The 13,651-nt window shown below is 32.2% G+C and overlaps 2 protein-coding genes and 1 non-coding gene across 4 annotated transcripts; all 3 read left to right on the plus strand.

The window, feature by feature from the left end:
• Window positions 1–344: 344 nt before the first annotated feature.
• LOC120181548 lies at window positions 345–3,469 on the plus strand. The gene is made up of 3 exons (XM_039186646.1): window positions 345–616; window positions 2,251–2,305; window positions 3,017–3,469. Exons 1-3 carry the CDS (start codon window positions 416–418, stop codon window positions 3,379–3,381), a joined length of 621 nt encoding a protein of 206 aa, XP_039042577.1. The 5' UTR covers window positions 345–415; the 3' UTR covers window positions 3,382–3,469.
• Window positions 3,470–3,725: 256 nt separating this feature from the next.
• On the plus strand, window positions 3,726–3,797 carry TRNAC-GCA. The gene has a single exon. It is a non-coding gene; the product is annotated as a tRNA-Cys (tRNA).
• A 2,755-nt stretch (window positions 3,798–6,552) lies between these two features.
• Window positions 6,553–12,849, plus strand: LOC120181547 (acyl-CoA thioesterase 2-like). 2 transcript variants are annotated; one of them, XM_039186644.1, is made up of 17 exons: window positions 6,553–6,694; window positions 6,857–6,949; window positions 7,156–7,223; window positions 7,441–7,522; window positions 7,717–7,763; window positions 7,886–8,011; window positions 8,216–8,293; window positions 8,890–8,977; window positions 9,996–10,108; window positions 10,773–10,835; window positions 10,936–10,991; window positions 11,351–11,455; window positions 11,619–11,675; window positions 11,885–11,974; window positions 12,079–12,127; window positions 12,209–12,277; window positions 12,423–12,849. In XM_039186644.1, the coding sequence occupies exons 1-17, from the start codon at window positions 6,679–6,681 to the stop codon at window positions 12,498–12,500; spliced, it is 1,278 nt and encodes a 425-aa protein (XP_039042575.1). In that variant the 5' UTR covers window positions 6,553–6,678; the 3' UTR covers window positions 12,501–12,849. The 2 variants fall into 2 exon arrangements, with proteins under 2 accessions (XP_039042575.1, XP_039042576.1); XM_039186645.1 differs by having other exon boundaries at window positions 11,354–11,455.
• The last annotated feature ends 802 nt before the right edge of the window (window positions 12,850–13,651 follow it).

The following is a 13,651-nucleotide window of genomic DNA, read 5'->3' on the forward strand; positions in this document are numbered from 1 at the left end:
TAAAGGTTAAATTTAATTCTAGATTAAGTAATAGTAGTAGGGAAATATCTTAAACCAAATTTTACTAGTATAATTTATGTATTATATATAAATTGTACATTCAACTTATTCATTTTAAATCCTATAATTTGATCTTGTTACTTAAGTATTACTTGAGTTAAATTAAAAGTTTAATATAAAAATTAAAGCTGATCAAATCAAGGAACTAAATTATTAATTTATGCATAATATAAGGACAAGTAATAGTATTTGACCATTTAGAAGAGGATAGCAGGGTCGAAGAATCTAAGGAGCAGATAGGACATTGGGAGGTTTATTAAAGGGTCTCCGAGATCCGAGTGGCTTGTTTAGTGAGGCAGAAAGTCTCCGATTGAAAGAAAAACAGTCCATCGTTTTGCTATTTTCGACTGTGAAAATGGAAGAGCCGAAAGCTGCCCCGAACCCACCAACAGCAACCGCCAACGCAGCCGCTCCTCCACAGCAGCCACCACCCACAGTACCAGAACAGCCGGCTAGCAAGAAAAGACCTCTAGAAAACAGCAATAATCAGTACCAAAATTCTCCGTATTTCAAGATGCGTCTTGCTCTCAAAGATCTTCGTCCTCATTTCATCGAGGTGTATTCATATATTTCCAAAATTTTCCTCTTCTCTTTTCAATTTATTTATTGTTTTTATTGTCAATTTCCCCCATTTATTGCATATTGATTTCAAATAAGAGAAAAAGAAACCCTTGTTTGTGAGCAAGTTTCGGTTTTCTGGACTAGCCTCCCCTTGACTTACCCAATAATTTGTATATGGCAGTAAAATTGGATTATAATTGTTCAATTCTTGAGTTTGGGTTCTTAGGTGTTCTTATTTTGTGGGTTTCTCTTAAAGTGTTCTTATTATTCTTGGTTATCTCGAAGTTTATTTTTTCTTTAACTAAAGATAGTTTTCATGGTTTGTTCCATTGTGCATGATGTTTGGTTATTGAAAGAGCAATGTAAAGGTTATGGCAAAATTTATGTGTGCCTGAAGTAGTTTCATCAATCTGGATTGATTGTATGAGTTACTTTTTGTTTTTATTTTCTTTTAGTGCTTTCTATATCCGTGGAACATTTTGTTGATATGATGCGATATTGATTTTCTGTTTGAAGACACTAGTTTTTTTTCATTTGGTTTATTTATTTATTATTATTTTTATTATTATTTTATTTATTTTCTATTATTATTAATATTATTATTATTATTACATGCCTAAATCATACTCAACCCAATTACAAATAGGGAAAGCTCAGAATCACAATCCCAACCCGATCTGGCCCAGATGACCCAAACCCTCCTAGAGTTTGTATCATCTTCTTCAGCCGTCTTTCTTCTCCACCGTTAGATCTGACCTTGATCCAACGATCCACATGAGTCCAGCATGAAATCCTAGGGTTTCATAACCCTAGGTTATCACCCAGCCGCCGCCTCAAGCTTCCAGTCGCCTCTGCCACGCCATTGTCGATGCTCCCATTGTTAGGTGACCCAACCCGCTGCAACTACGACGTCGCCGCCTCGAAGAAGTATCCAAAAGCGTCGTGTCACCACCGACGTCGAGACCCTATTATGAGTCACCACTAGAAGTTTTAAAGAAAATGACTGTCTTAAAAAAATTGGAAGTTTTTTTATGATATTTCTAAATAACTAAATATCATACTTTTACAAATTATATATATATATTAATTTATTTTAATTATTTTTTGAGAAATGTTTTATTAATATTTTTTTTTAATATTAATAAAATTATTGTCTTAAAGCAATTAAAAGTCTTTTTCTGATATTTTTAAATAAATAAATATTTTATTTATAAAAATATAATATATATATATATATATATTCTTAAAATTATAGTAATAAATTTGAAATAACAAAATTATGAATTAAATATTTTTTTAAATTTTTAAATTTCTAATAATAGAAATAATTTATAATTAATGAGTACTAATTTTGGGCGTTATAGGGGTGCTAATCCTTCCCTAAACGTAATCGACCACGAATCCCTTCTTTACTAAATTTTTTTTGTTATACGCAGATCAGTTTATTTTTTAAATTATGTTTTCTTGAAAATTATTTTAAAAGATTGTTTTTAGGTATTTGACCTACTTAACCCAAAAAAAGCCAATAGCGATTCTCAAAATATTTTTTAAATCAAAATCATTTATTTTTTCTGCCAAGTAAAAATTTCGTGCTCGGGCGAAAACCGGTTACGACATTGTTCCTTGAAGGTTCTTAGTGTGTCTGATTTCCGGAACTGCAGGGCCGCCGATGAAATCAAAGAAAGTAAGCTCACAATATACATTTTTAAGTTATGCAACTGTTGGCTTAGTGAATTAATCCATTTTAATACTATATTGTCTGTGGCTCGGTAACTGTCGCAAACTGCTGTCTTCATGGATTTGATTGGTTACTGCTATCTATCGTCTTAGCCTGTTGGAAAAGAAAAGCACTAGCATCTTATTAGTTTGTTTGACATCTGTTAGCTGCCATTTAACTTTGGTTCTTTTAAGTGGAAACGCAGATTTTTCCATTTCAAAAGGCTTGGATGGAGAAACTTCAATATGACTTGGCTATGTGAAACCTCTGTTAATCCACTTGTTGGCGTTTAAAAAGTCATGATCTGTTTTACCAGAAAAGCCTAAGAACCTGAGCATCTTGATTCCACATTAAAAAGGTTCATTCCAGAGCCAGATGGGCATTAAATAATATTGTATTAGTTTCCCTATTTCTCGAATCACTTCTATTATAAGGAGATATTCTCTTGATGTGGCTTCATACCACTTGTTTTATGACAGAGTACTGCACCTGCAATTTTGTTTTAGGTAAACTTTTTATAACATTAATTTGCAGTTAGCCGGTTGCTAATGTTGAACATTTTGTCATGTAAACCACTTGATTAGAATATGATCTATCGTTGCTGATCACATTGTGCTGAGGATATTAATGTTTGATTTGTAATCTAAAGTTTACGCTTTCAAAATTTGTGATTTACAGAGACAAAGCGTTTAGTGGAATTGTACAAGCAGATGTTAGCCTCCGTAGAGAAAAGTAACAATGCACCCGGAGCCGGAGGCCAGACACTGCAAGTTGAAACTGGAATGAAGCAGAAGCCCCAGGAGCAAGCGCAAGTCGTTAAGCCAGCACCAGCAGTACTATCCAAAACCAAGATTTTGCAGTCAAGTAGTGTCACCGGGAAACTACAAGCTGATGTTGGTGAAGCTCAGGGAACATATATTGTTGGAGGCTCGGCTTTTGGGTGGAACTTTATCACCTTTACAGGGAACCAACCAGTCTATTATGGAGTAACAAAGGAATCGTTTCGAAGTGCTCAAGCAAGTTCAGGTCTAGAGGGAGAGTGAAAATCTTTCTGACATGTATTGTGGGCTAAATATTGCATAAACAGTAAATGCTTTTGGAGCTCAAACGTTGTATTAACATTTGGGGAATCGTCATGTGTATAAGTATTGCTTTTTAACTTACGTTTTTAGTTGGATTTCTAACTTTGCTACTTGCTAGTATACTCTTGTTATCTCGATTCCGTAGTTCTTGAAATGAGAAAAGGAACTGGAGTGCCATTGACTTAGAACTAGTAAAGAGTATCTTAGAAATTGAATGTGCCTGATGTACAATATATCTACCATTAATTATTAAAAATCTTAAATTTTAACTATATAAATTAAATTTATGAAAACTAGATCAGCAAGGGTCTATAGCTCAGTGGTAGAGCATTTGACTGCAGATCAAGAGGTCACCGGTTCGAACCCGGTTGGGCCCTTTTTTTTATCTCGTCCTTTTAATGCTTAAATTTATAAAATGATGTTCTATAAGCCTGGCCATCAAGGGTCCATATCTCAGTGGTAGGGTATTCGACTGCCAGATCAAGAGTTCACCGGTTGGGCCCTCTCTTTACTATTTTATTTTATTTAGACGTGCAACCGTTTTATTCGTTTAAATAAAAGTAATACTAATAAATTTATGATTTAACCTAAATATTAATCTTTCATTTGAAATTATGCAATTTATTGCTACGTCAGCTAACTATGTTATGAGCAAAAGAGACCATGATCTTAACAGTCAGTAAATGTTAAGGCTTAAATTAATAGCAAGTAATTTTAAGTTTCAAACTAACTAACTTTTCCATTTGCTTACACTGTTTTATTGTATTTTGTTATGAAATAATTTTTTTCTAAATAGTATCATTTTTTTTGTTAAAATGGTATGTTTATGAGATTAATAGCAATTTTTTATTTTTATATAAATAAATATCATACTTACTTACGAAAATTATTTAAAAATATAAGTTTAATATACTAATTATATATTAAATGCATTTTTCTCTAAAGTTAGATAGTATGAGGATTAAAATATTTTTATGATTTTTCATTCAAATATTTATAATTTAATATTAGATTTTATTTATTTTTAAACATATATCCCAAGGATAATTTAGTAAAATATGCAATCAAGTAATATTAGATTCATCTAATCAAACATTGCAATTTTACATTCCTGCTAAACAAACCAAACAAGACGATACAACATTCTCAAAGTAATGTTACATTCCAGTAATGTTATTCCAAAGGCAACCTTACATTTCGTGAACTAAACTTCCCCTAAAAGAATAGTTGTTATCCTTAAAGGTTTTGGGTTCGAGCAATATCAATTGTCATGATATTTGATTGTTCATTTCAAATGTTTGAGTCTTTAAAATATATATTACTGCTTGTAATCGCCCTAAATTAATAAAAAATAATAATTGGTATTTGAGCCAGCACATTTAACTGGTTGGTCAAATTGTTTTAGGTCATGGGTTCCAGACTCAATGAGAGCACTCTCATTCTTTCTCCTAGAATCTCCTTTCCCCTTCCCTCCCGGATAGAATTAAGATTAGATTTACAATTTATAGGAAAAAAATTCAATTGATATATGTGCTTACCTTAAAATAGGGTAAATTATATTACTGATCTTTTTCATTTTGACCATTATTTTTAAAAAGTTGTCAATCAAATCAACCAATTATTCAATCATGCCATTTTCGTTAATATTTAATGAAATTGTTAGCATTGTAATTAATAAACTTGATTGAATTAAATATTTGATCTCAATATTTATAAATTTTGCTTTTAATGATAATTGAACCAGTACCTTAGAGCACTCCAAAGAACACCTAGGCCATTGGGATAAGCCCTCACTTAGTAATATTTAAGAACATTTTATATATTTGGTTTCCAGCTGAAGACCATCTAATGTAAAAAAAAAAAAATTTGAAAGGAAAATAAGCAGCTAAAGAGAAATGAACTCATGTCTTATGGGGTGTTTGGGTGAATTATTACCAATGGACCGATGCTCAATTTTAGTTCACATCTTACGACATATTACATTTATCATGTATTATAACAAAAGAGAAAATAACTTCAGTAATCGAAAATACTTTATAATAAAATAAATCAAATCTTTATTTTTAAGAAAGTATATAAGCACCGAAACTATTTAAGTATAATTAGTTAACGATCTACTAATATATACATTTCATATATATTTTAAATTCAATTCAATATGTATAAAATTAAATTTAATATTGTTGAACTTAAAATTAATTTCACCAAATTTAGATTTTAATTACATTTATTTTTTTCAATAACTAAAGAATAATTTTAATTTTTATCATAATTAATAATCTTTAAATATATATATAATTTATTCATATATAATTATTAAATAAAGTTAAAATTATTAATTATATTAAAAAGTTAATTTAATGATTATATATAAAGAAATTATATAAAAAAATAAATCTAGTTAAGAAATATAAAAATTTAAATTTTATTTTTTATAAAAAAAACTCAATTTGATGATTATATATATATATATATATTATAAATTTTAATTTAATATAAGATTTGGTTTAATGGCTAAAGTGAGTGCACTCCCTCTTTCTTTCTTTTTTTCTTTTTATTTTTTTGAAAATCGTTGCTCCCTCTTAAATTCTTAAGTTTAAATCCTTTAAAAGCATGTTGGTTTCCTCTTTTTTTTCCTCTGTCATTAGTTATAACAACTTATATATAAAAGTTTTTAAATAATAATCAAGTGAGAGGCCCAACCTGCTGGTTCAGGCGTGCTTTGAGGTGACTTAATGTCATTGGTTTAATCCCTTTTGGACAGATTTATGTTACACAAAATATCAACTCGGTAATAATACGTGTCGTCATTTAATTAGAGATTAAATTTATTAAATTGAATTAAAATTTGATCAATTTAATAGAATATATAAATTTTAAAGATTAAATATAAAATTATATTAATTTTATTAAAGGTCATATCAATACTTATTTTAAATATTAATGACTTAATTGAATATATTTAAATAGTTAAATGACTTAATTAATAAAATTTAAAAAATAATGATCAAAATAAAAATAACAATAATTAGATTGTAAATCGTATAGTTTAACCTAAAAAGTTGGATCCTCACTGGCCAGCGTTATCTTCCTCTTATGTGTGTAATATATGTGTGATATAATCAAATCCACGTTTTAACCCCGCACTCGCCTGATCCCCACAATTCGTTAACGGTTATCCATCTCAGATCTCACACAAGTCCTTTTGCGTTTTCCGCCTCGCGAGATTAAGCTCATACCGTTATTCCAAGCTTCGGTATGAACACCGAAACAGGTGAATGTTTCTGAGTTTTGGGTTTGTTCGTTAGTTTCATGTCTTCCTCCGATTGGTTAACGGGAAACTGCGATAAGTGTTTTTTTGGGGCACAATTTAGTCTTCCACCTCCTAATAATGCTCTAACTTTCTGCGATCTCTGTGATACTTTTTTTTTGGCAGTGGTCGAGTTTTTAGGAAATGTTCCGTTGCTCCAGAGACTACCGAGTTCTTCGCTCAAGAGAATAGCTGAACTCGTGAATTTTAAGCACTTTGGTAATTTATGATGTTCTGATCGAAATTCAGCTAAATGAAGTATTAGCGTTTTCATTTTTCATTTGATCCGCGTTACTGCGTCTGTTTTTCTTTGATTTGCTGCAAATGCTACCAAACAGAGTCTTTCATCTGGTTAAATCAAACTACGAAGAAATGTTCTAAAAATGATTATTTATTGGCTTTGCTTAAAATAATTTGCGTTGCAGAGAAAGGAGATTATGTCGTTCGGGAAGGAGAAGTTGGAGACGGAATATATTTCGTGTGGGAAGGAGAGGTCTGTTTTTCTTTTTTACATACCATTATTTATTATTTCTTCTGTTCGGTTGTTTTATTTATTTCTTCATTTGCTTGTCAAAAATTATTAATATATATGTTGACGATCAGGAAATATCTGATAATTTTGTATTTAAATAATTGATATTTGTTTCCAGAAGCAAATATATAAACCAAATAGATTCCTTTTTGCTGAGTTTCAATTTCGTGCTTTATAGGCTGAAGTATCTGGATCAGTCCATGCTGAAGAAGAAAATCGACTTGAGTATCAGTTGCAGCGATATGATTACTTTGGCCATGGTTAAAGCTTTTTGATCATTCCTTCATGTGATGTTTTAACAATTTTCAATATCGGATTGTTTTAGTATGTAGAGTTGTCTGTGCAATGTGCATTCATGTCTTTGACTAATCTTATATGAATAGGAATGGTCTAAAATCAACTAGCAATGGAGACATTAGTCCTAAAATGAATATAATTGAGCTTGCTTTTGCAGGTAATCCCACATCGGTTCATGTGGCAGATGTGATCGCTTTAACTAAGGTATAGCTATATATTTCTTACTTTTTTTTCCCATAACTTTCCTTGATAGAGCGTTCCAACCACTCTTGACTTTATAAAAATGCACATGATGATAAAAATAATTTGGACTACCGTTGCTACAGCTGACCTGCCTGTTTCTACCTCATAAACATTGCACTTTGCTTTGGTCAAAATCTATCTGGAGCAAAGATAAGACGCCTGAGACCTGTGCACCTGTGGAAAGTATATTGCATCTAGAGCCAATAGAAGTATGTTTCTGTTGTCATTTTCCTATATTTATTCTGTTGCCATTAGAAAGCGAGAAGTTTTAAGAGTTCATGTTTTCTTGGTATACTTCAAATTCTAACATTTTTCTTTCTTTAGAAACATGTTAATAGTGTTGAAAAACAACTAATCTAACTAGTTTCTTCTAATAACCTCTATACTTAGACTATTTTTCCTATTTGTTGAAGTTGAACATATTCCAAGGGATTACTCTGCCAGATGCACCAAAATTTGGGAAGGTCTATGGAGGACAATTAGTTGGACAGGCATGTTTGTACTTCTATCCCTCCTTTATCCACCTTGTTTACCCATGGTTCCTCACTTTTACCTTGTATTATAACATAATTTAGTATGCTTCCTTTGTATTTATTGGTTTGCTTGATGCATATTGTTGTCAATATAGTTCAACACTGTTGTTTTAGGTTAAGATAGTAAGTTTCCAGTGGTAGTTTGTGAGGTTAAACGATGACCTAATATCTATAGTTTTTTTCCTGATTGGTACAAATGATTTAAAAATGAAATTGCTGGCACTCAAACACTAAACGTATTGAGTGTTGAACAAATGGTAAATATAAGGAGCTTTACTCATTAGTTTATTTATATGAATATATAAAAGGTTAGTAATTAGGTCATAGCAAGGCATTACACTTTGTGCACAAATTTTTGAGAGAGAGAAGGAGAATATAAAGAAACTTGGCTTGTGTCATGATATGCAAATATTGTGCGTGCTTCTGATTTGTCAACATTAGGTGGTTAAATTTACTATATGGCTTCTTGTCTTTTTTGCTTCCTGTTGATTTTCATGCTATTTAAACTGAGGTGATCGCTTCCTTCTTTTTCATTTTTGTCATCATTTATTCAGGCACTTGCAGCAGCATCGAAAACTGTTGATTGCCTTAAAATTGTGCATAGTTTGCAGTCTTATTATCTTAAGGCTGGGAATTTTAATAGTAAGTGCCTTATCTATGAGAATTTCTGCAGAAAATATATTCATTATATATTTTTGGTTTTCAGAAATCTAATACTATTTGTATGATTACAGTTTAACTAAATTTCTGCATGACTCACCGTGAATGAGTCATTTTTCTGCATTTCCAATCTTCACAACTTTAGCAATTTGAAATACGTCCAAGCTAATAAATCCCATTCTTCATCCACTGTCTTCCTATCATATGGAAGGATAACATAGCCTCCTGTACTTATTAAACTTGAAGTTAGATAATGCGAGTAAATAAAGCCAGAAGATAGAAAAACTAGGTGCCAAAATGTCAAGTAGATAGAGAAATTATAAACTCATTTCCCACATTCATTTCTTTAGGAAAAAAAATTGCAGTAAGATAAGCAAATTTGTTTCACTTTAGGCCTCCAAAAGATTATCAGTTCTACTTGTTGCTTAAGAATTTGTCTTAGAAAGTACGGTTGGGTGAAAGGCATTGAGCATGGTTGTCTAGCTAGTGTTTGTATTTAATGTGTATGTAATTTTGTTAGTAAATTGGTAATGTTCCTTCAACACCTTTCAACTCACAACTGGACATATCAAGAGCTTTAAATTGTTCTTTCTAGTGCATATATGTGACACAGTATGTTTAACAACTCTCCTGGTCACTTGGCTAGATAAGTTAATATTTGTTTTGTTGATAAAAAAATCATTGATCTTTCATGTCAAGAAAAATAAGCACCATGAATAAATCATAGCTTTTACATTGCTTTTGCTCATAGAACTTTGCATGTTAAACTCAATGATCCATCTTGATATTGAAATTAGCAGCTCAGGTGAAAATGTTCTTAATGGCTGTTACAGATTCTTAGGTTAATTATCTTCAGTATAACATATTATGTTACCTAGTTTAGCATGATTAGAGTTGTATCTATACCCCTCTCTACTAATCAGTAAAATACAAGAAAAAGTATTCTACTACAGATTTCTACAATGGCAAATCTTTATATCCGTGCTGTGCTTTTTTACAGTACCAATAATATATCAAGTTAATCGTCTACGTGATGGTAGAAACTTTGCTACCCGTAGAGTAGATGCTATACAAAGAGGAAATATCATACTCACATTATTAGCTTCTTTTCAGGTATGAAGTATCTTGCTCATTTTATATACAAGATTTCCATCTACTTTCCTAATTCTTCAGTTATTGACTCATTTAGTTTTTCGTATGAGCTTGAACGTTAAATAACATTAACAGGTAGGTATACTGTTATATTATGTATTTGTGAAGAACTATTATGGTCTACATTTTAACCTTCATGGGATAATCAGTTTCTTTATGTGTAGGCTGATATCGATGGGAATAAAATAGTATTAGTGGTGTTTAGAGAACACTATTAGAGAACACTAAAGATAAGAGATCTGTTTACGAAGATCCAATTATGGCAGAATTTTTGGATGCTAAACTTGACAACTCTACATATTACTATCAATGCGTAAAACAAGATGAATTTTCCTGTTGTCAACTTGTTAATAAATCTCTTATTTTATCCATAAAAAAATATTTGAAGATATTTACATTTTTAGGTGTGGAAGTAGGTGTTTGATACCATACACTACAATATTTTATCCGGCAGCCATTTCTCTATTAATTGTACTTCTTTATACTGGTTGGTTGGTGAAGTAGTATGCGAGACTTGTTATTTTACAGTACTTCAGATCTGTTGTAATATATGCTCTCGTGATAACTGCTGAATGGGTTGTAGTAGCATCTCAGATTAATTGTACTTCCGCTTGTGGTTTTACAGAAAGAAGAAGAAGGGTTTGATCATCAAGAAGCAATGATGCCATCGGTGCCAGCTCCAGATGGGGTATCTAATATATGCTCAAGTCTTAACTCTTTAGTTCACATTTCCAGTCAATTGTTGTGGTGGATAATTGGATAAATTATTACTCTTTTACCTATTGCAGCTTCCGTCGGTGGATGATATAGGAAAATCATCTCCCACTGATTCCCCTCTTCCTTTGTAAGAGTTTTAGTACTCACTAATACTATATTTTATTTATATATGTAAATTCATGTTCAAAGCTTTAATATGCTTTCAAATTTACAATACATTCTCTGTTTTGTTTTAAGAGAATAATTTCCTTCCATTTTTCTGTCTGCTGGTATACTTTATATGGTATAGCTACCTCCTTTAGAACTTGATTAAGTTCAACAAAATTTTGTTCAATTTTTACAACCCAACTCCACCCCGTCCCCCGCCCCCAAAAAAATGAAAAGGAAAGAAGGAAAAAACCAATCTAATGGCCTAATATTTACACTATTTGGATAGTGTTTTTTAAGTTTCAATTTGTTATGTGCCGTGACTCTCTTTTGTTTCAGTAGAAACCGGAAAAAGGTGGGTGTCAAGAAAATTGTTCCTTGGCCTGTAGAGATAAAGTTGTGCCCACCTAACACTAATCCAAACCGGAAGAAATCTGATCCAAGGTTAGGCATTCTTTCTGGTGCTTCATAATCTTAATTTAGTTTTTCCAGTTCACTTGGAAATATGAATGTTATATATTACTACGAATTAACCAATATAGCTGCCACCTTAACATTTTCCAGTTCAGCGTGATATCTTATTTGAGAAGGATGTTTTGCTTTACAGTTTGAGGTATTGGTTTAGAGCTAAAGGGGAACTTTCAGATGATCAAGCTTTGCATAGGTCAGTGATCCCCTTAAATAGTTAAATGCTAATTTCTCTTGCTTTTTGCTATACATATTCCTTATTATTTATCTCTGCTCATGACTTGGCAAAAAGACTCGAGCTTACTTAAGTCTGTTTTGTCCATGCCAATATTCAGACGCACACATTCACTCTAGTTTCCCGTCTTGTCTGAGAATTATTGATTTTATGCGGTTCCGTTTCTGTAGATGTGCAGTGGCCTTTGCTTCAGATATGATAGCTACTGGTGTCAGCTTGAATCCACACCCCCAAAAGGGTTCGCTTAGCTTGAGTCACTCGTAAGCATCTGCTATTTAGAAAATTTATACCCGGCGGCAAATTCCTCAACCCCCAGCCTAACCATACATACGATATCATTTAACCTTTCATTCTTGTTTCCCAGGATGTGGTTCCACCGGAATCCTAGGGCCGACGACTGGTTATTGCTTGTGGTAGGTTTATGGATTATGATTAAATTACGTTTTTCACTTTCATAATGAAATAAAATCATTTGTGAAATCAATATTATGCAGATTGCGAGTCCTACAGCCTGCGACAGCCGTTGCTTTCTTTCAGGCCAAATGTTCAACAGAAAAGGGGAGGTATTTAGTTTAATCTGTTTTCCTTTTTTTTAATCCCAATTTTCTTCCCTTCTACTTTTTAGTCCCGAGTTGCATTCTCTTTTCCACCAAATCTCATTCTTGTGTTATCGAGCCGATTATCATACTCGTGTATGTTGATTTGCAGCTTGTTGTATCATTGAATCAAGAAGTACTGCTTAAGCTGGTTACACCTCCGAACCCATCAGTCAACTCGAAGCTTTGAACTGCAAGACCATTTTGTATCATCACTTACTCTCTTTTCAATTAACTAATTAGTTAATATCATTGCTTTTGATCCTCTTCCAAGTATATACCGGAACATTGTTACACTAAGTTCCAATTATATCAGATATTAATAGAAGGTTTAGACACGTATCGAGATCGGTAGTAGTTGATGGATTGTGAAGAGATTATAGAAAGTAACAAGTGGTACTGAATTCGGAGAATTTCTTTCTAGACTTGCCAAAAAAAAAAAGTCTTTCTTTTCATCTCTGAGGACAAGGATACTTATCGAGTGGTGGTGTACTGATATGCATCAGTTTCATATAAATAAAAATGATTCTGATTTGAGATCTCTGTGTTTAGTTAAACGTTGTCGTTTTACAATTGTTATTATATTTTGGTTCTTTAATTAAACGATGTTATTTTAATATTTATAATATTGTATGATTTGCAGTTAACCGTTACGTTGTTTTGTATTGGAAGTGAAAACCCTGAATCAACTTTTCTTTGTATTCCCTCGTCAATTTTTGATGCCTTTCTATCACACTCTCTTTAGGTATTCAATTCTCCTCTTAATTCTATTTAAATTCTCGTTTTAATCACCATCACGCACCATGAGTAGGTTGTTAAGACTTCACCGGCACGACGCACGAGTAGGTTGTTTTGAATCTAAGAAGCTCCTTTAAAAATTGAGAGTGATTGGAGACAAATATTGGGGATCAAAAAGGAAATTAATGCATAATAAATAGAGTTAAACCGGCCCAAGCTCAACAAAGCAGGTCAGGCCAGGGTAGATAAATATCGGCCCAAATATGAAAAACCGATTCTCGCGGGTTTATGCTTCGGACAACGCAGAATATTGAACAGAAAACTGAACACCTTGCGAATCAAATAAATGTTTAGGGTTTAAGCAAAGGGGCTGAAGAACGACCTAATCTTATTAGTTAGTCGGAGGCGTTGCGAGCAGGGGAAAATGTCGAAGAAGAATAGTTTAAGCTCGTAGAGAAAGGCAGCACGAATTCGAACTCCAAAGCAGCTCAAGCTATGGAGCTCGACAAATGAGGTTTGTTTTATCTATCAACATATTCTAGGGATTTGTTTTTCCTTCTCTGCTGGATTTTCCTTATCGAGCTTAAAGTATTTGAATGCTTT

This window comes from Hibiscus syriacus, unplaced genomic scaffold (assembly GCF_006381635.1).
Source record: "Hibiscus syriacus cultivar Baekdansim isolate YM2019G1 unplaced genomic scaffold, ASM638163v2 tig00112528_pilon, whole genome shotgun sequence".
NCBI lineage: Eukaryota > Viridiplantae > Streptophyta > Magnoliopsida > Malvales > Malvaceae > Hibiscus > Hibiscus syriacus.